Source organism: Equus asinus, chromosome 11, assembly GCF_041296235.1.
Source record: "Equus asinus isolate D_3611 breed Donkey chromosome 11, EquAss-T2T_v2, whole genome shotgun sequence".
In the NCBI taxonomy this organism is placed as follows: Eukaryota; Metazoa; Chordata; class Mammalia; order Perissodactyla; family Equidae; genus Equus; species Equus asinus.
The window spans coordinates 9,286,189-9,312,963 of record NC_091800.1 but is presented as its reverse complement, the minus strand read 5'-3'; the positions used below and the strand labels follow the sequence as shown (position 1 = coordinate 9,312,963).

Sequence of the window (26,775 nt, the reverse complement as noted above, 5' to 3'; positions counted from 1 at the left end):
GAGGAAGAAGCTCTCATGTCTTTTCTTTTCTTTTTTGTTTTTTTTTTTTTTAAAGATTGGCACCTGAGCTAACAACTGTCGCCAATCTTCTTTTTTTTTTTTTTCCTGCTTTATCTTCCCATACCCCGCCCCCGTACACAGTTGTATATTTTTAGTTGCAGGTCCTTCTAGCTGTGGGATGTGGGACGCCACCTCAACGTGGCCTTACGAGCAGTGCCATGTCTGCGCCCAGGATCCGAACCCTGGGCTGCTGCAGCGGAGCGCGCGAACCCAAGCACTTGGCCACGGAGCTGGCCCCTCATGTCTTTTCTTATAAGGGCACTAATGTCAGCCCTCAAGACCTAAATGACCTCCAAAGGCGGCATCTCCTAATAGCGTTGCATCAGGGGGTAGGGTTTCAACATAGGAATTTCGTAGGGGATACCTGCAGGCAGTCCATAATGTGATCTTTAGGTATACAATGATTTTTTAAATTTAGATTGATTCTCAAGCTAAACACAGAGTTTAAGTTACTGTGTTTTGAAACTTCTGTGTGGTTGAATACCTATGGTTTTATATGTTCAGTATTTTTTGAATTTTTTCAGTGTGTTTAGGCAGAGTAAATTGATGCATGATAGACTTCTTAAATACTTTGTTGAATGAGACTGATTCCAGGATGCATATTCTAAACCCATCTTCATAAGTTTTGTTTCACTTTTCTGTACTTCAGAAACAATGTTTAATAGAAAAGCATGTTTATTATTTGATGTTGCTGGCTTTTGTAAGTATGTTTTGAAATATATTTTTGGGTTTTGATTTTTTTCCTAATAATTTTATAGAGAAGAGCATGCAAAGCAAAGAGAATTTAATAGGTATCCATTGCCTAACTCTCCTTCTGAGATTTTGTTTGCTGGTTTGTTTTAAATCTCTGGAAAGTATGTTGCCCAGTTCAGTGTTCCACTAACTTTCACTTTTGGACTGTTCGTAAATGAATTTCCTTCCACATTATGTTAAAAACTTCATATTCTATATTTTTAAGAGACAGAATACTACTACCATATTGTTTTAACCACCATTGCTTTATATCCTAATCGTTTTGATATCCCTTGGAAAGAATCTGTTTTAATTTCAGTAATGAATTTTTGTTTGTAGAATTTTAATTTATCTTACCTAATCATAGCATGAGAGGACTGTAGCCCAGTGTGCTAACACTTGTTCCATAAATATGTTGTCTTTGATGATGGGAAACTAGCTGAATGTGTGAACTGATTATTATATATTTAGATCCTCTTGTGTGCTAGCCACTGTGTAGAAACTAGGGATGTAGAAATAAGATAGGCCTCTGCCTTCAGGGAGCTGAGATTCTAGTGGAGAAGACAAGCAATTATGTGATATAATGTGTCATTGACATGGAGAAAAATAAAGCAAGGAAAGGGGATAGAAAATTGAGGGAATTGATGAGTGTTTTTAGAGCAGAGATTTGAATTGAGAAACAAGCCATTTGAGGATGCAAGGCAAAGTTGTTCGAAGCAGATAGAACAGAAATTGCAGTTGCCCTGGGTGCTTGAAGGACAGCACGAAAATTAACTTGGCTGGAGTGGAGTAGGATGAAGATAAAGTTGGAGAGAAAGGCAGGGCCTAGAGCTTGGGTTTTGTTTTGAAAGCCATAGGAAACCATTACAGGGTTCTGAGTGGATGAGTGACACGGTCTGATCTGCATGAGGAAAGATCCCTCTGCTGATGTGTGGCATGGCCATGGGAAGCGGTGGGGGTGGGCAGCAGGAATGGATGCAGGGGGACCAGCCAGGAGGCTGTTGGGGCAATCTAGGTAAGAACTGAAGTTATCTGTTTAGAATTACTAGCTTTCTATAGGCTCTCTGTTATTTTAGAAGAGTTAACACACAGATTGGTGATCTTATTCTGTGTTAGTTGGAGTTGACTCAGCTGGAGAGCTTGGCATCGTTTAAGGTGTGCTTGAAAGTCAGATTAGCTGGCCTCTGCAGCTCTGTGCTTCGACTCACTGACCTTAGCTGTGTCCATAGTTCATATTGTTGTTTGGGGCCACATTTATTCTTCTCATGTCATTTTAGCTGTTTCAGCCCCTATTGTTCATTCATTTATTCAGAAAATGTCAAGCACATCTAATATGTGGCGGGCACTGTTCTAAGTGCTGGGGATACAGTTGTGAATGAGATAGAAAGGGTCTTGTTCTCAAGGGACCTGTATGTACGTGGCAGTGTTTCAGGTGCTGTGGAGAGATGCAGATATAAATATGTAAATGTGTATATTTAAGTATTGGTCTTCCTCAAGTGAAGAAATTTAATTGTTCACAAATAATACGTATTAAATAGATTTGAGTAATTTCCCATATTCATTTCAATCCTTTTTCTCCAAAAGAGCATGAAAGATATTTTGTGTAATGAAAGCTATAGCTATTTCTCAATTATGAAGAAAACATAACTTATTTTTAAGCAGTGATTTAGTTTTAATTTTTTTTGGATTAATGTTGCAGCTATATCAGGACTTTAACAGTTTATCCATTTCATATACATTTATTTATTATAAAACTGTCCGTCTCTCCCAGTAGACTGTCAGTTCCATGATGGAGGAGCCCATTTGTTTTTCTCACCGTTGTATTCCCAGCTCATAATCCAGTTCCTGGCATCTAGTAGGTGCCTACTAAATATTTGTTGAATGAGTGAGTTTGTTTAACGTGCCAAAGCTAGTGTGAAGTCCACCTTCCCCTTATGCTACTTAGCAGAGAAGAAAGCAAACCATAAGAAAACCAAGATTTTAAAAGTGAAATATAATACGGTTTACAGGGATTGTCCCGAGGCCATTTAGTTGATGTTTCAATGTTTATGTGGTCCTGGTTGATGTTTTAAAAACTGTAACGGCTGCTGTTAGGCACTGCAAGATTCTGGCATACTTCATATACTATGTTTTTTAGAAAATGGACTATAAATTATTTTAAATATTTCAATAAAATACTTAAAGAGTATTTTCTGGTTTACTTTGCATTTCATTTCTAGAGCATTCAAGTCAGTTGAAGTATTTCTGTGAATATGAAGTCATTGCTCTGTGTTAAAAGAATATCCAAAAAAAGATATTTCAAGTTTTTAGAAAACAAAAACGTTTGCACATTTTTGCTTTACAAAAAAAGTAATTATTTTGAAAACCATACGTATATGCTAGAATAGCTTTTTTAACAGGGAAAAATGGGACAACTTTAAATTGTGGCATTGAGCCAGCATGTAGATCCATTAGAGTGAATTATTCATCTCTCACCTTAACTAGGCCCTTAGCAGTGTTTATAAAACCTTTTTACTGGTCCTCTCCCATTATCCTTCTTTTTACATTCCTCCATGACTTTTCAAGTTTATTTCCACTTTTTTAAAGCCCCCTAATCAACTCTAGCATAATTTCCTTCCAGTCCTTATCTTGGCGGACCTCCTGAGGTGGGTGGTTCTAGATTTGTGACCTGGAGACGGGTGAGTGAGTGAGAGATGAGAGCTCTTGATTTTTAAGGGGTTCATGTGCACTTAAGGAAGCTCCCTAGACACTGAAAGCGTCAAGGTTAGTGCAGGAGTCAGGGTGGACAAAGAAACCATGAATCAGGCCATTAGAGGGCAAGGGGAGGTTGACAGAATGATTGTAGAAAGAGGAGGATTAAGGGTAGTGTGGCCAGATCTTAAGAGCTTTTTTGATTGAGGGCAAGTTTTTATATGCAGGTGAAAGTGTAATGGTTTAGATTTTTTAATTTTTTTTCCTTTTTCTCCCCAAAGCCCCCCAGTACATAGTTGTATATTCTTCGTTGTGGGTCCTTCTAGTTGTGGCATGTGGGACGCTGCCTCAGCGTAGTTTGATGAGCAGTGCCATGTCCGCGCCCAATATTCGAACCAACGAAACACTGGGCTGCCTGCAGCGGAGCGCGCGAACTTAACCACTCGGCCACGGGGCCAGCCCCGAAAGTGTAATGGTTTAGAAGTGGCAGCAGGGAGCTAGAAAATGCCGAAGGTTGAAGAGATGGGGAGTTTAGAACAGAAAGCGGTTCCTAGAAGGAACAGCAGAAAGCGTTGGGGAAGTAGAGAATCCCAAGGATGAGGAAGGAAATAAGATAGAATAAGCGAATGAGAAGAGTACTAGAGGATAGAAGACTGGGGTTGAGGGTGGAGTAGTATTTTCAGGGATGGAAGATTATTGTGTTGAGAGGCAAGGTTAAAGGTAATGGACTTCAGTTGTCTTGGCTTTGGCCTAAACCAGTCCAGTGGTGGAACCATCTGAGGGTTCTGAATGTGACTTGGCTTGTTCTCAGAGAGGTGGAGTGGAAACCAGTGGACACACAGTGTACCAAATTAGAATCAGGCGTTGAGTCCACGTAGGCTAATGCGGTAACTCCTAAGACTCAGGGCTTTTATTGTTCTTAAAGATAACATAAGACGTTTAAGACTAATCAAATCCCTCAAGGCAAACTTTACAGCAGAGAAATGAAGCGTGGCTCCAGCTGTATTGTTAATATTATTGTGTTTGATTTGAGCTCCAACAGAAAGTTGAGTAAATTGCCTATGACATCCATATAATTAGAGGTAGAGCTGTAATAGGAATCCAGACCATCTTGCTCTAGTAGCTGCGCCTTAAATGTGATGCTTTTTAGCGATCTTTTTGACACCAAGATTAAAATCATTATTTTCTTTTAATATATCTCCTCAATGAGTATTTTCATTTGTCCCCACTTTATTTTTACAATAATCTCGCAAAGGAGGATGGTATTCCATTTTACAGAAAGGAAAATCAAGATCTTTTTGATTACCCCAGGGTTGAACATTTTCCTCATGTTTCTTAACCCTTTGAATTTTCTTTCTATAAATTGTTGATTTCAAGTCCTTTGCCCACTTCGTATATTCTTTGGTATAAGCTCTTTATATGTTGAAGATGTTAATAATTTTCAGATTTCACTTTCTAACTTTTTAAATGAGTTCTAATGCATAGAACTTAATTTTATGCAGTCATATCTGTAGCTCCTCTAATGTAATTTTTATTCCTTTTATCTTAGAAAGACTTTCCCTAAATTTTTTTCTAAAGTTTTGTTCTTTCATTAAAAAAATGTAAACAATAATCTTTCGGGGATTTATCAAATGGGCGTGGAGGATCTCGGTGCGTTCTGTTGGACCCCAGGCGTCCTTGCGTGGCTCGGTCGCGTGGGCGTTGCTGCTTGCAGCTCGGTCTGCAGCTTGGTGGAGTCGGACTGTCTGGTTTGAGTCCTGGCCCTGCCATTTCCTAGCAGCGTGACTTTACCCTCTCTGATCCCATTTCCTCATTTATAAATAACGTTAACAACAGGATCACAGGGTTGTTAAGAAGATCAAATGAGATACTGCCTCTAAAGCCCTTACTCTTCAATCTTAAGGTTGTGTAATGCCAAGCACAGGATAAAGTGCTTGATGTTAGCGACTGTCTGTATTTCCATTATATTTACTCATTTGTGTAACTACAGGGAACATTTCATGGAGTTATAAAATCTCTTGTTTGGAAGGGGCCTTAGAAATTGTGTGGATTAAATAGATAATTCATGATACCATTATTTCCTAAACCTAAGCACGTCGGAGTCACCTGGAGGAGCTTTGGAAAGGTTTCAGGCTTCATCTCTGACTTACTGAATCAGAATCTCTAGGATGGATGGCCCAGTAATTTATGATTTTAGCAAACTTTCTGTGTGGTTCTTAGGCATTTGGTTTGGCAGTGGCAACAGGTTGTCCAGCTTCCACTTTAAAAGTGGCCATGTTGTAATATTTGTGGAATAATAGATTAGATGAACTAATAAAAGCAGTTGTTTCTTATCTCCTCAGTATATTAGGTAAATGCGTAAGGATGGGTTTTGTTTTTTTCTTAAAAAAAAGATTCTCATTCATCTTAACTTTCTTTTCCGTAAATTCAGTCACAATTTTATATAAGAAAGATATCTGTTTCTTGTACATTACTAACAATACCAAACATTTGTATTTAGTTCTGATAGAATACTAGATATTCTTTTTTAAATTTAGTTTTTTAATGAAGTTATTTAATTCTGAAATAATTCTCTAATATATTTTTATTTTTAGAGCTTTTTGACAACTACATGCAGCAAGATGCCCATGAATTCTTAAATTACCTACTAAATACGATTGCTGATATTTTACAAGAAGAGAGAAAGCAGGAAAAACAAAATGGCCGTTTACCTAATGGTAATATTGACAGTGAGAATAACAACAGCACACCAGACCCAACTTGGGTTCATGAGATTTTTCAGGGAACATTAACTAATGAAACCAGATGTCTTACTTGTGAAACTGTAAGTATATCCTAAAATTTTGTGTAGAACAAATTGAATTCATTATATTGAAAGTTCTTTGAGGATGAGTATGAGACATGAACTTGAAAGTTGTAATTCTTAGGTATAGTATAAATGAATGTTAAAGATGTACTTGCCAGTTGAAAGGAATCTACACTTTTTCATAATGCTGCTTATGAAGAGTGAATACCTGAGGTGAGAGGAAAATCCTCATTGCTCAAATACAGGAGGCATAGAGCCATGTTCTGGAAATTACATGTCTTAGTTAAGCTCTTCAGAGGCTTATAGGTCAGGGAGTTATAGTGATTGTTCTTCCTTTTCCTACAGTTACATTTATTGTTTATTGTTGGAATAAAAACTAAAGCATATTGGGGAGTGGCCCTGTGGCCTAGTGGTTAAGTTTGGTGCACTCTGCTTTGACAGCCTGAGTTCCGTTTCCAGGCAAGGACCTGCACCCCTCGTCAGTGGCCATGCTGTGGTGGCGTCCCACGTACAAAATGAAGGAAGATTGGCACAGATTTTAGCTCGGGGTGAATCTTCGTCAGCAAACAAACAAACGAAAAACCCCCAAAGCATACTGTGTACACTCAGAGAGGGGAAAATACCCATTTGCTGGATCCTTCATAAAGATGAACAGTAGGGAAAAAGCTTGAAAACTGATTACACATAGGATCAGATAAGCCAGCACTCCTCTTATGTTCTTACCTTGTTACCTAATTTCTCACTTGAGGAATGAAAGATCAAACTCTTACTTAATGAGGCATCCATTATCCAATTTTGCCAGTTGAACCAATAATGTCCTTTATAGCATTTCCTCCCCTGCAGTACAGAATTCAGTTTAGAGTTTGGTAGTAGTTTGCATTGTATATAGTTAGCATGTTTTCTTTAGCCTCCTTCAGTCTGAAACAATTCCACTGTCTTTGTTTTCTATGACATACACATTTTTAAAGAATATACCTTCCTCCCTCCCCTCCTTTTTTTAAACCTAACATTCCTCATATTGAGTTTGTCTGATGTTTCCTTCTAATTAGATGCAGGTTATGCATTCTTGGCTGGAATAATTTCTAGTTATTGCTGTGTCCTTCTCAGGGTTTCACATCTAGGCTCACAATATCTATCTGCCCCTCATTGGTGAAATTAATTTTGATCTCATTCTAGGTGTCGTTCATTTTCTCCACTTCATAATGACTGGTTTTTATGCCCTTGTAACTAGTAGGCAGTCTGTGGGGAAACACAAAAGTCTTGTTCCTCGTCAAAATCTCTTTCTAAGATTTAGCATCCACTGATGATTTTTGCCTGATCCAGTCTTACTATGATGGTTGTACTACTAGTTTTTAATAGCATAGGAGAGTAGCATGGTCCTTTGGGAAAGAGAATCCGCAAGCAAGAAAAGTAAGAGAAATGTTTCATGGATGTTTGCAAGAATCACAGTGTCTTGGTTTACTAAATTTGATAAACTTACACAGGCAGAGACTAATAATGAACTGTCTTTTTTTTAATTAATAAAAAAAATTGTCAATTTAGAAAAACTGAGTGGAAATTACAGAGAGTTCCCAAATACCTTCTCCTCTCCACTTTGCCTTATTATTAACATCTTGCGTTAGTGAGGTACATTTGTTGCAATTGATGGGCCAATATCGATATATTGTCATTAACTAAAATCCATACTTTACATTAGGGTTCACTCTAGGTGTTGTCTATTCCGTGGTTCTATTTGTTTTGACAGATATGAAGTGGCATATGTCTATCGTTACAGTATCAAACGGCATAGTTTCACTTCCCTAAAAACCCTCTGTGCTCCGTGTATTTATCCCTCCCAACTCCCCATACCTGTGGCAACCACTGATCATTTTACTGCCTCCATAGTGTTGCCTTTACAGAATATTATGTAGTTGGAATCATAGAGTCTACAACCTTTTCAAATTGTCTCCTTTCACTTAGCAACATATATTTAAATTTCCTCCATGTCTTTTCATAGGTCAGTAGCTTATCTCTTTCGATTGCTGAACTATATTCCCTTGTATGGATGTACCATGGTTATCCCTTCGCTTATTGAAGGCCATCTAGGTTGCTTCCAGGTTTTGATCCTTATGAATAAAGCTGCTCTAAACATTCATGTGGAGATTTTTGTGTGACCGTAAATTTTCAACTCCTCTGGTTAGTACTAAGGAAAACAGTTGCTGGATCATGTGGTATGAGTATGCTTCGTTTTGTAAGAAGCTGCCAAACTGTCCTCCACAGTGGCTGTACCGTTTGCATCCCCACCAGCAATGAATGAGAGCTCCTGTTGCTCCGCATCCTTGTCAGCATTGGTGTTGTCAGTGTTGGATTTTAGCTATTCTGATATGTGTGTAGTGGTATCAGATTGTTTAATTTACAATTCCCTGATGACATACGATGTTGAGCATCTTTTCCTATGCTTATTTGCCATCTGTATATATTCTTGAGTAAGATGTCTTTACTGGTCTTTAGCCCATTTTTAAAATCAGGTTTTTTCCTATTATTGAGTTTTAAGAGTTCTTTGTGTATTTTGGATACCAGTCTCTTATCAGATATGTTTTTGCAAATATTTTCTCTCAGTCTGTGTCTTGTCTTTTGATTTTCTTAATAGTGTCTTTGGCAGATCAGAAGTTTTAATGTTAAGATCTTAATTTCAATAAAGTTCCTTCATGGAAATGCTTTTGGTATTGTATCTAAAAAGTCATCACCAAACCCAAGATCATCTAGATTCTTTCTTATGTTAATCTTCTAGGAGTTTTATAGTTTTGCATTTTATATTTAGGACTGTACTCCATTTTGACTTAATTTTTATGAAAGGTGTAAGGTCTGTGTCTAGATTCATTTTTTTTGCATGTGAATGTCCAGTTGTTCCAACACCATTTGTTGAAAAGAGTACTCTTTCTTCATTGAATAGCCTTTGCTCCTTTGTCAAAGATCACCTAACTGTATTTATGTGGGTCTATTTCTAGGCTGTCTGTTCTGTTCCATTGATCTGTCTGTCTGTCCTTTCTCCAGTACCACACTGTTTTGATTACTGTAGCTTTATAGTAAGTCTTGGAGTTGGGTAGTGCCAGTCCTTCAGCTTTGTTTTTAATATGGTGTTGTCTCTTCTGGGTCTTTTGCCTCTTCACATGAATTTTAGAATCATAGAGACTGATTTATTATCCACAAGATAATGTAGTGTGATTTTGATTGGGATTGTGTTGAATCTGTAAGACAAGTTGTGACATCTTGACAATATTGAGTCTTCCTGTTCCTTAACATGGACTGTTAGATTTTTTTTGAAGAAATAAACGAGGGTTATAAATGAAGATTGTAATTTGGCATTTTGGGCTAAATTATTTTCTTAAATGATAAAACAATACAGGTATCATGTCCTTTGGCAAGCGTTCTCAGTAAGTCTTTGCCTCTGTTTTTTTAAGAATTAGTATATGTGGTACAGTTTGTTTTGTGCTTTACAGTAACATCAAGATTTTGGAAAGTAATGGAATTTCACATCCTCCTGGCCTTTGCCAGTAATCAGTTCCAGGTGTGCTTTGGTGTTGTCCTTCTACATATGATAAGAGTTATTTATTGTGTCCTTTTGAATAATGTGAATCAAGTAGTTTTCAACTTAGGAAAAAGAATTCTTCATGTACTTACTACTAATAATAGAATTCGTTTAATTCTATCATTAATTAATGGACTAGTGGGACAGTGATTTACTGATATTTAAAGAAATCAAAGGTAATTTCCTATTTTTACAGATAAGCAGCAAAGATGAAGATTTTTTAGATCTTTCTGTTGACGTGGAACAAAACACATCAATTACTCACTGCTTAAGGTAAGTGTGGAGTTGTTTATTTTGAAATTTAATGAATATCTTTGGTTTAGAATGTTTTTAAATGAATATGTGATTTTCTAGTATAGACAAAATAAATTTATTTTGAATTTTACACAGGGGTTTTAGCAACACAGAAACTCTATGCAGTGAATACAAATATTACTGTGAAGAATGTCGCAGCAAACAGGAAGCACACAAACGGTAATTTCATGTTTTTGAAATTTTTTAGTGATTCTTTGGTAATGGATGGTGTAGATGGCTTTTCCAGCTGAAAGTGATCTATGGACATTTACACTGAGTAGAAATTCTTAATTTTGTCACGGACAGTTAAGACTCATTAGGTAATTACTGGATAAGCAGGCGTCAGCTCTGGCCCCTCAGGTGACTGTCTGCGTTCAGTGACTGTTCAGTACTCGGAAGCCGGCACAGTCAGAGTGTTTGGCTTCGGAGCTCTCCTGACCGTGTAAACTTTTTTCTTGGTGAGGGAGGATGAGGGGAGAAGTGCTTTCCTCACCCCTGCCCTGTTTTCTGCTATCCCTACATGGGATTTTGTACCTTCTCTTAGTAAATTATTATAAAGACTGGATTTTGGTATCAACAAATGGAATCATCATCATCGTCCTTGTTATTATTTTTTATTTTGAAACAATCTCAAACTCAGAGAAAAGTTGCATGAACAGTAGCAAGAATGTTTTTTTATTCTAAACTATTTGAAAGTAGGGTCCTGATGTGATGTCCCCTGATCCTGGACACTTTAGTAGCTATTTCCTGTCAACAAGAGAGTTCTCCCATGTGGCATATCCATCTGGATCAGGAAGGCAGCGCTGGCGTGTTCCCGGATCACAGACCTTATTCCGCTGTCATCAGTCGTCTATAAAGTACCGTACTTTATAGAAGAAAGGGTCCGGCCAGAATCACACATAACCTTTAGTAATCATGTCTCTTTAGTCTTGTTACGTTTTGAACAGTTCCTTAGTCTTTTCTTGACGTCAGTAATCTTGGCACTTTTAAAAATTACAAATTAGTTATTTGTAATTTTTGTTCCTCTTTGGGTTTGCTTATGTTTTCTTATGATTAGGTTCAGGGTATATATTTTGGGCAGGAATCTCACAGAAGTGATGCTGTGTTCTTCTCACTGTATCCTCTTAAGTGGCACACGATTTTGATACGTCTCATGTGTTAGGGGTTCCCAAGACCACTCCTGGATTTGCTGATTCACTAGATGGACTTGCAGGACCCAGCATATGGTCATGCTCACAGCTAAGATTTATTAGAGACAAGTGACAGAACACAGTCAGCAAAGGGGAAAGCCAGGCAAGCCTCCATGAGTCCTGTCCCTGTGGAATCACACAGGACTCACTTAATTCCTCCAGCATCGAATGTGACAACATGGGAGAAGTGTTGTCTACCAGGGAAGCTCATTACAGACTCAGTGCCCAAGGTTTTAACTGGGGGCTGCTCACGTAGGCACCCTCTACGTAGCTCATACCAGAATTCAAGACTCCCAGAAGGAAAGGTGTTCAGCATAAACCATACTATTTGCAGAAACATTTGAGGCACACTGAGACACCCTTATCATTTGGGGAATGGTGGGAACACTCCCCAAATCCAAGTTCCCAGGTGTTAACCAAGGATCATCCTTGCAAGCAGGCCTTTCTAAGGCTAGTCTGAGGCCTGCTGTGTTAACTCTTTCCTGCACATCCCTGCTGGTGCTTTTATCTGTGAACACTTGATTAAGGTGATGTTTCCCGGAGTTCTTCACTCTTAAGCTATGCTTTTCCCTGTTTGTAATTCATAAGTATTTTGTGTGAAGGTATTTTGAGATCGTAAATATCCCCATTCCTCATCAAACTTGCAATTTTTTTCATTTTTTAAATCTCAGTGTAGACTCAAGGATTTCTGTTTTATTCAGTGGGTTATGATCCATTATCATTCTTATTTATTTTCATGTTCAAATTATCCCTGATTTAGCCAGCAGGAGCCTCTTCAAGTGAGTTCCTGTGTCTTTTTGACATGTCCCATTGTTCTTGAGCACTTCTTTACTTTCTGGTAGAATTAAGATGTTCCAAGCTCATTTTGTACTTTCCTTGCCCCCACCCTGGGACCAGCCATTTCTCCAAGGAGCCCTGGTTCCTCTTAGCTGGAGAATGATGTTTAGAAACTAGGATGTTGGTATAGGTATGCTCAGTGCTATAGGGATGTCCCTGTTCCTGAGCCCCCTTAGTGAACAGAGCTGGAGGGGATGTGTGTGTGTGCATATTTACATGTGTGCTTATTTATCTCTTGTTCTGTCTATATTGAAAAACCATGAACTCAAAATATCTCCAATTTCAGCCAGCACCCTAGGGTTCATTCTGATTTCTTCCTTTTTAATATTTGTAATTTCCTTCTCTGACTGTAAAAATTGGCTCCCATTATCTCTGTATATTTGCCTATTCGGTCAGTGCCCCTGTAGGTAACCAATCTTAGCACCTCCTACTCCCCTGCATGTACACGCAGACTTCTCTCATACAGTCATGCTCCTTACTCTGCTTGGGCTTCCCCTCTCCCCTGCCTGCACAGAGGTCTGCCTTACGTGGCCTCATCTAATGGTTGAACTGAAATGTTCATGAAGGGAAGTGGAAGAACTTAGATTTTTAAGTGATTGTGTTTTTGTCTTGGACACAGACGTATCTACTAAGAAGGGAGGTGTTTTGGGGAATGGACACAGGTAACGAAAGCAGTGCACAGTGTTCCCTTCCATTAGCGCAGACTACGCTGGAGCACCTCAGCTAAGTTTGGTTAGAGGCATGGGGGCTGATGCATTAGATTAATCCTGAAAATGTCGTAGAAGGTACCCAGGACTGTTGGTTAAGGAAGTTACAGTTAAGGACTAAATGTAGCTAAGAGGAATGCAACTCAAACTTTATTGGCTACAAGGAGGAAGGTCCATCTGTGAGCACACAGAATGACAAGTATCGTAGTGAGTAATTAGGAATTGTCTGCAGAGTCAAGCTGTTTGTTTTGAAGACGTCCATGAGATTTTAATATATTATTTAAGATTAGATCTTTTATTAAATTACATGAGGAATATGTTTTTTGTAAAGAAATTAGAAAATATAGATAAGAGTAAATCAATTAAGAATCATTATTCATAAAAGTATTAACGTTTTTGTATATATCCTAGATTTTTTTAAGTGCATATGTATGTGCACACGTAATTCTTGAAAGGGAATCAAACTTTGTATCCAGTTTTGTAACTTTTTCCCTTAATAAATTACAAACATGTCAATGAAAATATACTTTTTCATCATTTGTAAGAGGTGCTGCATGGTGTTTTTTGTGTGGACACACTAACTTGCCAATCCTCCAAATGCAACAGTTTAGGTGGTTCTCATTTTTCACTGTTATGGTGCTTTGATGAATGTATTTTGTATGTATGCACACACACTCATACTCCCCACATATTTTCAGACAGTTTTTAGAGTACTTCTGTAGGATAAATTCTGTGTAAGTTCATAAAAAGACAGAAATCAGAAATTATCTGTTTTCTGCTAGGATCTGGTAGCAGTCCTTCTGCTAATTTCCAGTGTGATACTGGGGAAGTCATTTAATCTTTTTTGGGTCTCACTTGGATTAGTCAACTTCTAAGGTCTCTACCAGCTCTAAAAGTCTATAGTTTCTAGTCTTAAGATAACAGAATAAACATGTGTTGGATATAGAGATCATAGTTCTTACTAAAGAAACAAAAATCAATTTGACTTAAAAAGATTTCAATCTAGATGAAGGACAGAAACCACATGATCATCTCAGTGGTTGCAGAAAAAGCATTTGACAAAATTCGACACCCTTTCATGATAAAAACACTCAGCAAACTGGGAATAGAAGGAAATTACCTCAACATATTGAAGGCCATATACAAAAAGCCCACAGCTAACATCATCCTCAATGGTGGAAAAACTGAAAGCTTTTCCTATAAGATCGGGAACTAGACGAGGATGCCTATTCTTGCCACTTTTTTTCAGCATAGTACTGGAAGTCTTAGCCAGAGCACTTAGGCAAGAAAGAAGTAACAAGCATCCAAATCAGAAAGGAAGAAGTCACATTACCTCTGTTCACAGGTGACGTGATCTTATACATAGGAAACCCTACAGATTAAAGAAGAAAAACCTTGTTAGAACTAATAAACAAATTCAGCAAAGGTGCAGGATACAAAATCAACACGCAAAAATCAGTTGTGTTTCTGTACACTAACAATGAACAATCTGAGAAGAAAATGATCCCGTTTACAATAGCATCAAGAAGAATAAAATACTCAGGAATAGATTTAACCAAGGAGGTGGAAAGATCTGTACACTAAAAACTTATAAAATATTTCTGAAAGAAATTAAAGAAGCTACATACAAAGAAATGGAAAGATTTCTCGTGTTGATAGATTGGAACACTTAATGTTGTTAAAATGGCTGTACTACCCAAAGCCGTCTACAGGTTGAGTGCAATCCCTATCAAAATCTCAATGGTGTTTCTTAAAGAAATAGAAAAAGCCATCCAAAATTCATATGGGGACTCTTAAAGGACTCTGAATAGCCAACAGTCTTGAGAAAGAAGAACACAGCTGGAAGCCTCACACTTCCTAACATAGTACAAAGCGACAGTAATCAGAGCAATGTGGTCCTGGCACATGGACAGACACACAGACCAATGGGACAGAACAGAGAGCCCAGAAGTCAGCCCTTGCCTATAGGTCAAATGATCTTTAACAAACGTACCAAGGCTTCAGTAGAGAAGGGATAGTCTTCAACAGGTGGATTTGGGAAAACTGGATATCCACGTGTAAAAGAATGAAGTTGGACCCTTAACTTATACCATATATAAAAATTAGCTCAAAGTGGATTAAAGACCTAAGTATAAAACCTGAAGCTATAAAACTCCTAGAAAAAAACCTAGGGGAAAAGCTTTATGATATTGAATTTGGCAATGATTTCTTGAATATGACACCAAAAGCACAAGCAACAAAAGCAAAAATAGACAAATGGGACTACATTAAACTTAACATCTTATGTGCAGCAAAGGAAACAGTAAACAGAGTGAAAAGGCATGAATGAAAGAAAATATTTGCAAAATATTTACAGAATGGTAGAAAATAGTTGAAAGTCGGATATCTAATAGATTACTATCCAGAATATTAAAAGAACTCCTAAGCTCAACAAAAACCAAGTCACCTGATTAAAAAATGAGCAAAGGACTTGGATAGACATTTCTCCAAAGAAGACATACAAATGGCCAATAGGCACATGAAATGATGCTCAAAATCACTAATCATCAGGGAAATACAATTCAAAACCACTATAAGATAAAACCTCATACCAGTTATGATGGCCACTATCAAAAAAAGAGAAAATAACAAGTGTTGATGAGGATGTGGAGATACTGTGTGCTTGTGTGCTCTTGGTCGTGATGTAAATGGTTCAGCTGCTATGGAAAACAGTATGGAGGTTCCTCCAAATATTAAAAATGGAACTACTGTGTGATCTAGCATTCCCACTTCTAGGTATATATCCAAAAGGATTGAAAACAGGATCTCAAAGAGATACGTGCATTCTCATATTCATTGTTGCACTATTCTCAGTAACCAAGAGGTAGAAGCAACTTAAGTGTCCATTGACGGATGGATAAGGAAAATGTAGTGTATATATACAATGGGATATTATTCAGCCTTTAAAAAAAGGAAACCCAGGGGCCAAAAAGAAGGAAATCCTGGGGCCGGCCTGGTGGCGGCCTGGTGGCGTTGTGGTTAAGTTCACACACTATGCTTCAGTGACCCAGGGTTCACAGATTCGGATCCTGGGCGCAGACCTAGCACCGCTTGTCAAGCCACGCTGTGGCAGCGTCCCAAATACAAAATAGAGGAAGATTGGCTCAGATGTTAGCTCAGTGACAGTCTTCCTCAAGCAAAAAGGAAGACTGGCAACAGATGTTAGCTCAGGGCCAATCTTCCTCACCAAAAAAAAAAGGGAAGGAAGTCCTGTCATATGCTACAACATGGATGAACCTTGAGCACATTATGTTAAGTGAAATAAGCCAGTCACGAAAAAACATACTGTATGAATCCAGTTAGAAGAAGAATCTAAAGTAGTCAAGTTGTTAGAAATAGAAAGTGAAATGGTGCTTGCCAGCGTCTTCAGGGAGGGGAAAAAGGGAGTTGTTCAATGGGTATAGGGTTTCAGTTTGCAAGATGGAAAAGTTCCAGAGATTCTGTTGCACAACAGTGCGCTTATAGCTTACACTACTGTACTGTACACTTAAAAAGGGTTAAGATAGTAAAGTTTATGTTCTGTAGTTTTTACCACAATAAAAAAAAATGCGTGTGGTTTGACTTTCATTCATAAGATATCTATATTTGTATTAGTATAAAGACAGTATCTTCTTTAAAAAAAGGTTTCTGTCTGGGAACACTGAGGAGCGATTTCTGGAAATGTTACTAATATGCCGTAAAATAAATATTCCATCAAATGAATTTGCTATATAATAAAGTTTCTTATTTATTTGTGCTTTATATTGTAGACTCTGAGAAGATCCCCAGTATAAAGAGGTTTATCTTTTCATCTAGCTTTTTCCAGAATTTGTTGGCACATAGACTCCTTTTCTGTAGCATACCTATTGCGCTATGTTACAGCACAGTCCAGGAAAACTACTAGCTTGGTAAATGTGAATGTAATAATTGTATCCTTCTGTCCAAGGGGAGGATACAGCTTATGGGTAAGAGTGGAGTGGTGTCCCTGGGGAATTGGAATGAGGAGGGACTTGATGGCTTGGTTTCAGGTAGTGTTTCCCTGTCCTCTGGGCAGTGGGGTGGGAGTGGTGCCTGAGATTTTAAAGAGCAATATTTCTGTCGCTCCTCTGTCACTTAGAGTGGGATCTGAGGATGAGTGACAGTGGACTGGGAGCTGAGCCAACCTGCCTGGCTCTTTGCCTACGCATCCTTCCTCTCTCTTTCCTCCCTGTATTTTCTCTATACCATATTTGGCTTAGCCCACTTTCAGGACCACTCCTGTCTTTCCCAGGTGTTGAAGAAGACTCCTGCATGCCCAGGTGACTCAGCAGCAAGTTCTCATGGTCACATGTCCATCTCTATCTGCCCTAGATCTAGTAATTGAGATTCTTCCTATTTCTGAAATCAAGTCCTTCCCTTTTGCTCCATTTTCATAACTAGATCCGTATCTTACTCCTCTGTGTCCAGGTCTTGTCATGGTTACCTATGTAGTAAATGTCATGTTAGGATCTTTTCAGCGGTAGGGGTTTGCCATGTGGTCAATATTCCCAACCACTCCTTGCACACACACCCTGTCTTAGTCCGTTCAGGCTGCTGTAACAAAATACTATAGACTGGGTGGATTGCAAACAACAGAAATTGACTTCTCACAGTTCTGGAGGCTGGGAAGTCCAAGATCAAGGCACCAGCGTGTTGCGTTCTGGTGAGGGCCCTCTTCCTGGTTCATAGCCAGTGCCTTTTCACTGTGCCCTCACATGGAGTGGTGCTAGCGAGTGCTCTGGTGCCTTTATTTATTTAATTGATGTCACAGTAATTTATAACATTGTGAAATTTCAGTTGTACATTAATATTTGTCAGTTTACTGGGGCCTTTTTTATATAGACATTGATCCCATTCATGAGGGCTCCACCCTCATGACCTAAGCACCTCCCAAAGCCCACTCACTAATACCATCTCTTTGGGCATTTGGATCTCAGCGTATGAGTTTGGGGGGGCTGTAAACATGCAAACTCTAGCACTTCCCCTTGTAATCCTCCTGAATCTGACCTGTGTTTCTGGTTGTCTGGGTCCTTCTGTCTTTTGGCAGATTGATGGTGCCTGGTTGCATACCTGGCAGCATCTCCAGATAGTGCTCAGTACTCCGTGCCATCTGCTGGTTGGGACTCTCCGTGGACCTCATCCATCCACTGACCTGTCCTTCATTTGTAACACGTGCTGGAGGTCAGGGTCCCTCGTCTTGTCTGACTTTGCTCTCAGTGCTCACATCTCAGTCACCTAGTGTCTTCCTCGTAGCATTGTATCCCCTCTCACCCCTCAGTGAATTTGCTCCAGTCCATCCTTGTTGACATTACAGTTTATGAGTGTGGAATTTTATATCTGTACAGTTATTAAGCTTTTCTGTGTGGTCAAGACTTCTCTGTGTGTTTGTGCTGGGATATTAAATTTCTCTGTGACAGAGTTTGCAAATTAGTGCCCCCTGGGTCAAATTCAATCTGTAGATCTCTTTGCTTGGCTCACACAGTTTATACAAATGGGAAGTTTTACTTAAAAAAATGTTTTCTGGCTCTTCTTGAAAAAAAGAAAGCAGCAGACAACATTGACGTACTGGGCCTGCGCTCTGTGCCTTCGAGTTCAGGAGCCATCGTAGACAGTGTCAGTGCTCCTCCTGCCGCCGATGCCTTTGGAGTCGCTGTCACTTATGTCTCTTGTTTAGAGGACCCCTTGGGCTACTTCAGAAGGAAGTTTCTGGGAATTTCTGCCACCTGTGGCCTCTGACCTCTGACTGACAGGTGGAAAAGAGTGAAAGCCCAGCCACCTTGCTGTGGTCGAGAGAGATCTGCAGTGAAATTCGTAGTCCAGGGTTTGCCCGTGGGACGGGGCTGAAGCTGCACCCTGGGTTTTGCCTGAGGTGGAACCCTTCCCTGGCATCCTCCCCTCCCCTCCCTGCTTCCCTCACTCCGTCGGGGCGCACCACCTTGATAAATCTGGGGCGTGACTTCTAGTCTCAGGGGCTGCTTCTGGGGAATAGGACCCGAAATAGGGAGGATGGCTCTCCCCTCAGCACACCCCACGTCTCCTGTTGTAGGAGACTCGTGCCGCAGTCAGAGTCTCTAACGTGGGTACAATGTGGACAGTAAACTGTTGCTGAGAGGATAGCATCTGTAGTCTCCTCATTCCTGGTCTCACGCAGAATACTTTGATTAGGTTGGAAGAGGACATGCTTGGTTTTAAAAATCACATTGTTAAGCAGCGTAAGTTTTCTGCAGAGATGTAAAATTTCTAGAAAATCTAATTTGAGGTGAAGATGCTTCTCTTTAGAAGGAGAAATATGCTGTATTAATTTTTGTAAGTGCCCTTTACATATTTATTACTTTATTAATTCATTTCTGTAGTTACTGATTTTTAGAAAGAACTTGAGAAAAAAATCATCAGTTCATTTAATATAACTATTATATCGTCACCAAGTTGGGTTTATATATTGCTGGATTAAGTTTGGTAATGTTTTGTTGATGATTTTCACATCTGAAATGTGAGGAATATTGGCCCGTAATTTTACTTGTAATAGCTTGGTCAGGTTTTGGTACTGGGTTTATGCTGGCCTCAAAAATGAGTTGGGGATCATTTCCTCTTTTATGAAAGAGTTTGTATAAGATAGGCATTCTTTCTTAAATGCTTGATAGGATTAATCAGTGATGTGATTTGGTCCTCTTTGTTTCCTTTGAAAGGGAGATTTTTGATTACAAATTGATACAAGACTATTTGGATTTTCTATTATTTCTTGCCTCTGTTTTGGTAAATTGTGTTTTTTAAAAGAATTTGTCCATTTTATCTAAATTATCTAATGTAATATTATTCACAATATTCCGTTAATTAATTTTTTAACTTCTTGTTTTGAAATGATTATAGATTCACAGAAAGTTTGTAAAAATGGTAGAGAGATAGTAAAGAGAGGTCTTGTGTACCACCTTCCCTCAGCATCTCCCACGGTTAACATCTCATATCACTAGGCTACAATAGCAAATCCAGGAAATCAGCATTCGTACAATCCATAGACCTTATTTAGATTTCACCACTTTTAAATGTACTCGTGTGTGTGTGTGTGTGTGTGTGTGTAGTTCTGTGCAACTATATCGTGTGTAGATTCATGTAACCACCACAACAGTAAAGATACGGAACTGTCCCATCTCCCTTGTGCCTGATCTCCCCTGTGCTACCCCTTGACACGTAGTCACACACAACACCCCCGCTGGTCCCATCCTAACACTAGCGACTCCTCCATCTCTATGATTTTGTCAGTTTGGGAATGTTCTCTAAATGAAATCATGTAGTGTGTGACCTTTTGCGATTGGCTTTCTTCACTCATCGCGGTCCCCTGAGACTTGTTCAAGTCACTGCACATGTGAGTGGTTCATTCCTTTCTATTGCTGGGTAGTACCCTTAACTCCCCTTTCGGTGTCTGTAGAATCTATAGTAATAGCCCATCTTTGATTTCTGATATTGGCTATTTATGTTTTCTCTCTTTTTCCTTGATTACCCTTGCTAGAATTTTATAGCTTTAAATGCTATGAACCTCTCTTGTTTTTGTTTCCTATTTCATTGATTTCTATTCTTTTCTATTTTATTATTTCTGCTTGCTTTGGGTTTCATTAGCCATTTTTTTCTAGCTTCTTAAGTTGGAAACTTAGGTTATCGATTTTAAACCCTTTTGCTTTCCTAATATGAACATTTAAAGCTATAAATTTACCTCTTACTGCTGCTTTGGCTGGATTCCCACCCATTCTGACATGTGATATTTGCATTATGATCCATTTCAAAATCTATTCTAATTTCCCTTGTGATTTTCTCTTTGTCCTATGGATTATTGGAAGTATGTTGTTTAGTTTCTATATTTTGGTGGTTTTTCTGGATATTTTTTGGTTTTTATTTTTGTCAGAGAACATATTCTGTGGTTTCACCTTTTGGAATTTGTTGAGAGTTCTTTCGTTGTCCAGTACAATGGTGAATGTCCTCATTGTACTTGAGAAGAATGCGCATTCTGCTGTTTGTGATGGAGTGTTCTGTAAATGTCAACTAGATCTGTAATTAGATTGTTCATATCTTCCCTATTGTTACTAATTTTTTGTTAGAGAAGTCTGTTAAAGACTTCAACTCTAATTGTGTATCTGTTTATTTCCTTAATTCTATCAAATTTTGAAGCTTTGATATTTGGAGCATAGAATTTTAAGATTATGTCCTCTTGATTCATTGCCCCACTTTATATGGGATGTCTCTCTTTATCTCTAGTAATATTCCTTGTCTTGAAGTCTACTTTGTGTGATACTGGTATCAGCCAAAGCCAGCTGCCTTTCTTAATGTTTATGTCTTTTTCCATCCTTCTACTTTTTTAAATACTTTTAATCTATAATTAGACATTATCAAGAAAGCTAAACACCTCAAGTTAGAGTGCAAAATGAATGTACCTCATTGTTTTAAAGATGTAAAAGCAAGAAAATGTGTAACAATTCATCCAAACTTTAATCATTGTTTCTGTAGTGAATAAATGCCATTAAAAAATTTAAATAGAAAATTGATTTATGTCAGTTTACAGAAGATAAAAATCAATGTTTAATTCAAACTTTATAACTGAAAAGGAAAAATGTGTTCTCTATCCTCCTATTTTTTTCTTCAACACGTTTGTCTTTTGTAGAAAACATTAACATTCTAAGACAACTTTTTAAAAAACAATGACAGAGATCCAGGGCTCCCTAATGTATCCTCTTTCCACACAAGTTTGAATGGAAGGAAAACCAGAACCCAATAAATTCTTTGGTGTGTTGGTACAATTGGTGTTTTGAGCAGGAAATCAACATCTTTCTTTCTTCTGCTGCAAAATCTACATAATATTTCAGACTCCTTGCATGTGTGTGCGAGCAGTTTTCTTCTTTTCTTCCTGAACTATTTCAGTACAAGGAAAATTTTGCAAGATAGTCTCTCCTCATCTTTGAGATACAGGTCCACAAATATTTTGTTTGACTTTATCATGTTTATCCCTGCAAGTGTTTGGTTTCTTTGTAGTACCTGACAGTTCCTCCCCTGGGAGGAAACTGCCAGTAGGATTCATATCCTTCATGTATTGTCTGATCGAACATATTTTATGAACTAGCATTTAGATATTTTGTCTTTTCTCCATTTGGACTTATTTTTCCCCTCTGCTCTTGTTTAGTTTCTAAAAGCACATTTTTCCTAACCACAGGGCATGCCTGCCTCCTCTTGCTAATCTTAACTAACTGCCATCTATTACATTAATGTTTGTTTCACGCTGAGGAAGTTCTTCTGGATCTACACTCCCCAGGAAACTTTCAAAGGATGCTTTGTTTTTGTTGTCTTGAAAGAGTTTGTTTTAGCAACTCTGTATAGGTTTAATTGAATATCTGATGTTTAATAGTTGGGTTATTTTGTATATAATTTTATGCCTTGTTTAATTTCCATAAGTATTTTCCTGTGCCATTTAGAAACTTTCATCATCAACGTTGCTTGAAATTGTATAATATTCTGTTATGGTGTATTTGAATTTATTTCACCGTTTCCTATTATTGAATAGTTAGGGTTTTCCCAATTTTCATGATATAAAATAACTCCAGAAGTAAATTCTTCTCAGAAACCTTATATTTGAGATGACATATTTAATTTAATTTCTTGAGATGGGATTTCTGAGGCAAAGGCCATAAAGGGTCTTAATTCATATTGCTAGATTGCTTTCCAGGAATGATTAAGTGTTTCCATTTATTTTCACTAATGTTTTTCAAAGGCCAGGTTAGTAGAATAGTAAATATTTCCAGAATAATAAACTGCCTACCACGTTTAAGTTCTGTATAATGCAGCTTTAGTATAATACTATCAAAATGGGTTTTTTTCCCTCCTTCATTAGAGGCAATGGCTTAGTAAATTTCATTTTTTAATTATGAAAAGTGTTTTGCTCCACTGAACACATACAGGATTTAGATCTGCACCATTTGTCAAATATCCTTCATGTGCCAGGCATGTTGCTAGATAGTGGAGAAATAAAATGAAAGAAAGGATTTCCACCTGCCAAGGGTTCAGACCCTAAAAAAGGGAAAGACCCCATAATTATCTAAGTATTTTATAGTGTAATAAACTGCGTATAAAGTGACTCTGAAGTGCTGATGGAGGATTGAAGAGGGGAGGTGTTTGTGCCAGATGGTAGAAGAAGTGAGCTGAGCCTTTGAAAGAATAAGCTGCTGTCAGGTGAAGTGGGGTGCAAAGCGTTCTCAGGGAGGGGGGCATTTAGGGGCATGATGAAGATTATTTAGAATGTGAAGGATAGCCTGGGTTTCACAGTTAAAAACGTAGCTCCTACATTTCCAGATTATTTTACTCCCTTTCTAGGATACGTGTATTCATTATTCCTAATGTGGAGTTATTTCTTATCTCTGTTAAACTCCTTTAGTGGAATGGTCTTCAATGCGTTTTTCATTGTCTCCTATTCTCAATCTGTTATTGAATTATATAGGTTGATAGAAAAAATGGATTTCAGTCTCCACCCACATCCAAAGGAATTAGCAGCTTTAAGGAACTGGTTTTTCCTCCAATGGTTGTAGGCATCATGTGTATTTAGCCTTATTGTAAAGGACCTATATTTCAGAAATACCGATTTCTTACCAAAGGACTGATGCCATCCCATCTGTTTTGGAGCCATATCAAGTGCTGAGTCAAATTGTGTGGTTTGGTGCTGATGGTTGGGTGGGGTCATCTGAGGACATTCCAGATATTGCTTTGCCGGTATAAAAATAATTGGTAGAGGGGCCAGCCCGGTGGTGCAGCAGTTAAGCTCGCGTGTTCTGCTTCGGCAGCCTGGGGTTTGCCGGTTCGGATCCCGAGCATGGACCTACGCACCACTTGTCAAGCCATGCTGTGTCAGGTGTCCCACATGTAAAGTAGAGGAAGGTGGGCATGGATGTTAGCTCAGGGCTGGTCTTCCTCAAAAAAAAAAAAGAAAAATAATTGGTAGAAATATGCAAAAGTGGGCAGTTCTGGGCTATTGAAACTGACCATTAACTTTGTTAATTGAATCATAAAGTTTGATAATTCTTTTAAGGTCATGGTGATTGTCTTTCATGAAGTTTTGTTTTCATGTTTATTTTAATAGGATGAAAGTTAAAAAACTGCCCATGATTCTAGCTCTACACCTGAAAAGATTTAAGTATATGGATCAACTTCATCGATATACAAAACTTTCTTACCGGGTAGTTTTTCCTTTAGAACTTCGTCTATTTAACACTTCAGGCGATGCAACCAATCCTGACAGAATGTACGACCTTGTCGCCGTTGTGGTTCACTGTGGAAGGTAATTGCACCCATGGGACCTGGTGGTGAGGGTCTGCGTCAGCGGCACAGCGCCTGCAGGTGCTGGGGAGAGAGTCCAACAGAGGTCTTTTAGAGGTCTTTACCCTTCACCGCTTTAGTATCAAGATAAGTGTAGTTCAAAATGGATATTCCAGATACAATACATTTTATCGTTTCCTCCTTAAAACTTCTATATATTAAAATACTATGTTATTGTCTGGGTTTGATTTTCATTCCTGTTATTTAAATATTACTCTAAGAGAACTTTAAGGCCTGTTTTTCTCTTAGTATTATTATTATTATTTTTGGGTTGTTGGTAAAAATGATGCTGCCTAAATAGATTTTGCAGAATAAATTATTTTTGAGATAAACTGATTATGTTCATGTTAATCGTTGTGAAAAACATTTAAAGTGGCTTTGAAAATAATCTTCAAAGATAAGTTTTCTGATTTTACCAAATGATTTATTTCCTATTAACCAGTTTTGTGTGATCTTTCTCTATATATCTTAATTTATAAAATAGCTCAAAAGATTCTCAAACTACGACAGCAGAGCGTCACATAATAAAAATTTATATTTGGAAGGTCAGAACAGCCTGGGTTTCCGTTCTGTTTCTGCCATTTATGGCCAGTGTGACTTCATACAGAATTCCCTGAATGTCAGTTTTCTCTTCTATGAAATGTAAATGTTAGTAACTACCTCGCTGCATCCTTAGGACTAAAAGGGAAATGTAAACTGCTTAGCTGCTGCTGCTATTTTAAGAGCAATAATGATCATGCTGCCTTCCCACACTGTCACTGTGCTGTTCTTCAGCCTCTTTGCATTCAGCGGCGGTTAATTTTGCTCGACTTGGATTATGCTGGGTCTTTTGGAATTGCTCTGCTTGCAGGATCTTGAACTCTGAGCTTCCTGCTCGCAACCAGGCCCCGCGCCTCCTGCCTCCTCTTCTCTCGCTGTGACTACCTCATGCTTTCCTCTTGTCCCCTCCTGTGCCTTTTAAACTTTGCAGGAAGCCTGTCTCGGTGCTGTTCTGTCCAGCCTGTCTCCACTTGGGGCTGTGCCTCTGAATTCACACGACTGCTAGATGCGTTTAGCTAGCTGTAACGGGCCCTCGTGTATTTATTTATCAGTTTATATGTCTGTTTCCCTTATGAGAATGGGCACTTCTTAAATCAGGAAATAATTTGTTCATTAACAAAAGACTAATATTTTAAAACCTCTCTTCACTTTTCCTTTTATTTACAAGGTTTATTTGTAGGTACGCCTCACCTGAGAGTGTGAGGGCTTAAACTTGCCCGTGTCCTTCGACTGTCGAGGAGCCTCATGTTCACGTCTGTGCCGTCCAGCATGCTCGTTCTCTATCCCTGCTGTCTGGCATAGAGTAGATTTCCAACAAGTGTTTGCTGAGTTATGAAGTATTTTCCTTTAAGCCCCTCTCAGACCCCAACCCCACTGTGTAACCAACCTGTCTTGACTCCTCAGCCCTCGCTGGCTGAGTCTCTCCCTTTGACTCCCCCTGGGGCTCTGCTTTCGGATCCTGCTTTGCCCTGTCTCGTGTTTTTGGAGTAGTCAGTCACTGCACTGATGGTGTCTTTCCAGTCCCCACAGCAGCCAGCACGGTCGTTTGCACACATTAGGCACCGTGTGTACTGAACTGAGCTGGTCTTAGGTTCAGGATGCAAATCCCTAGCTAACGAGTTCCTTGCGTCTAAGTTTCTTAGCCTCAGCCCTTCGTGTTAGTACTAGTTTCTGTAATTAACTTTTTTCCACCGTTCTTCAAAGTAGCTCTTTGCCAAAGGAATGCGCTGCCTCACCTTTTCAATCTTATACCTCCTGGTCCTCAACCTACCTGCCTCCTTCCCTCTCAGGCTGTTCCTCAGCCTGTCTGTGAGTTTTCTTTATTCTCAACCCCTTAAAAATTTTTTCTTTCATTTCTTACCCTCTCTTTATAAAACATGACTCCTTAGATGAATCCTATAGAAATGGAGAAAGTAGACTTATTTTAGTAGTAGATGATTTTTTTTAAGAAGTTTTGAGGTGTTTTCTTCTGTATAAAAAGTACTTTTGTGGGCTGGCCCTGTGGCATAGTAGTTAAGTTCAGCACACTCCACTTCACTGGCCTGCGTTCATGGGTTTGGATCCTAGGAATGGACCTACACCACTCAGCAGCCATGCTGTGATGGCAACCCACATATAAAATAGAGGAAGATTGGCACAGATGTTAGCTTAGGGCTAATCTTCCTCAGGCAAAAAAAGAAAGAAGAGGAAGATTGGCAACAGATGTTAGCTCAGGGCAAATCTTCCTCAGGAAAAAAAGTACTCTTGTTTGTGTCATTTTCGTCACCTAACAGACTCATCTCAACCACAGGATCAGAGGATCTGAGTCATTGGAAACATGAGAGGTGGCTTATTCTAATATCTGAGGTTGCTATTTTTAAAATAGTCTTCACCATAAAGAATAATTTGTGTTGAAAATTATTTCAAATTCTATAATATAAGAATTGTAATAGAATTATACTTTAAACAATTATATATAAGCTTTTATAATGA

General features: G+C 38.6%; 1 protein-coding gene across 6 annotated transcripts in view; it reads left to right on the top strand.

Moving 5' to 3' along the window:
- The window catches only part of USP12 (ubiquitin specific peptidase 12), a 144,703-nt gene that overhangs the window by 54,127 nt on the left and 63,801 nt on the right, over positions 1–26,775 (top strand). For 5 of the 6 annotated variants that reach the window (XM_044777391.2, XM_070520442.1, XM_044777396.2 and 2 more), the window contains 4 exons: positions 6,078–6,307; positions 10,054–10,130; positions 10,248–10,331; positions 24,029–24,226. In XM_044777391.2, coding sequence (XP_044633326.1) covers positions 6,078–6,307; positions 10,054–10,130; positions 10,248–10,331; positions 24,029–24,226 — 589 coding nt within the window. The remainder of the gene's footprint in view (positions 1–6,077; positions 6,308–10,053; positions 10,131–10,247; positions 10,332–24,028; positions 24,227–26,775) is intronic. The other variant, XM_070520440.1, reaches the window with a different exon arrangement.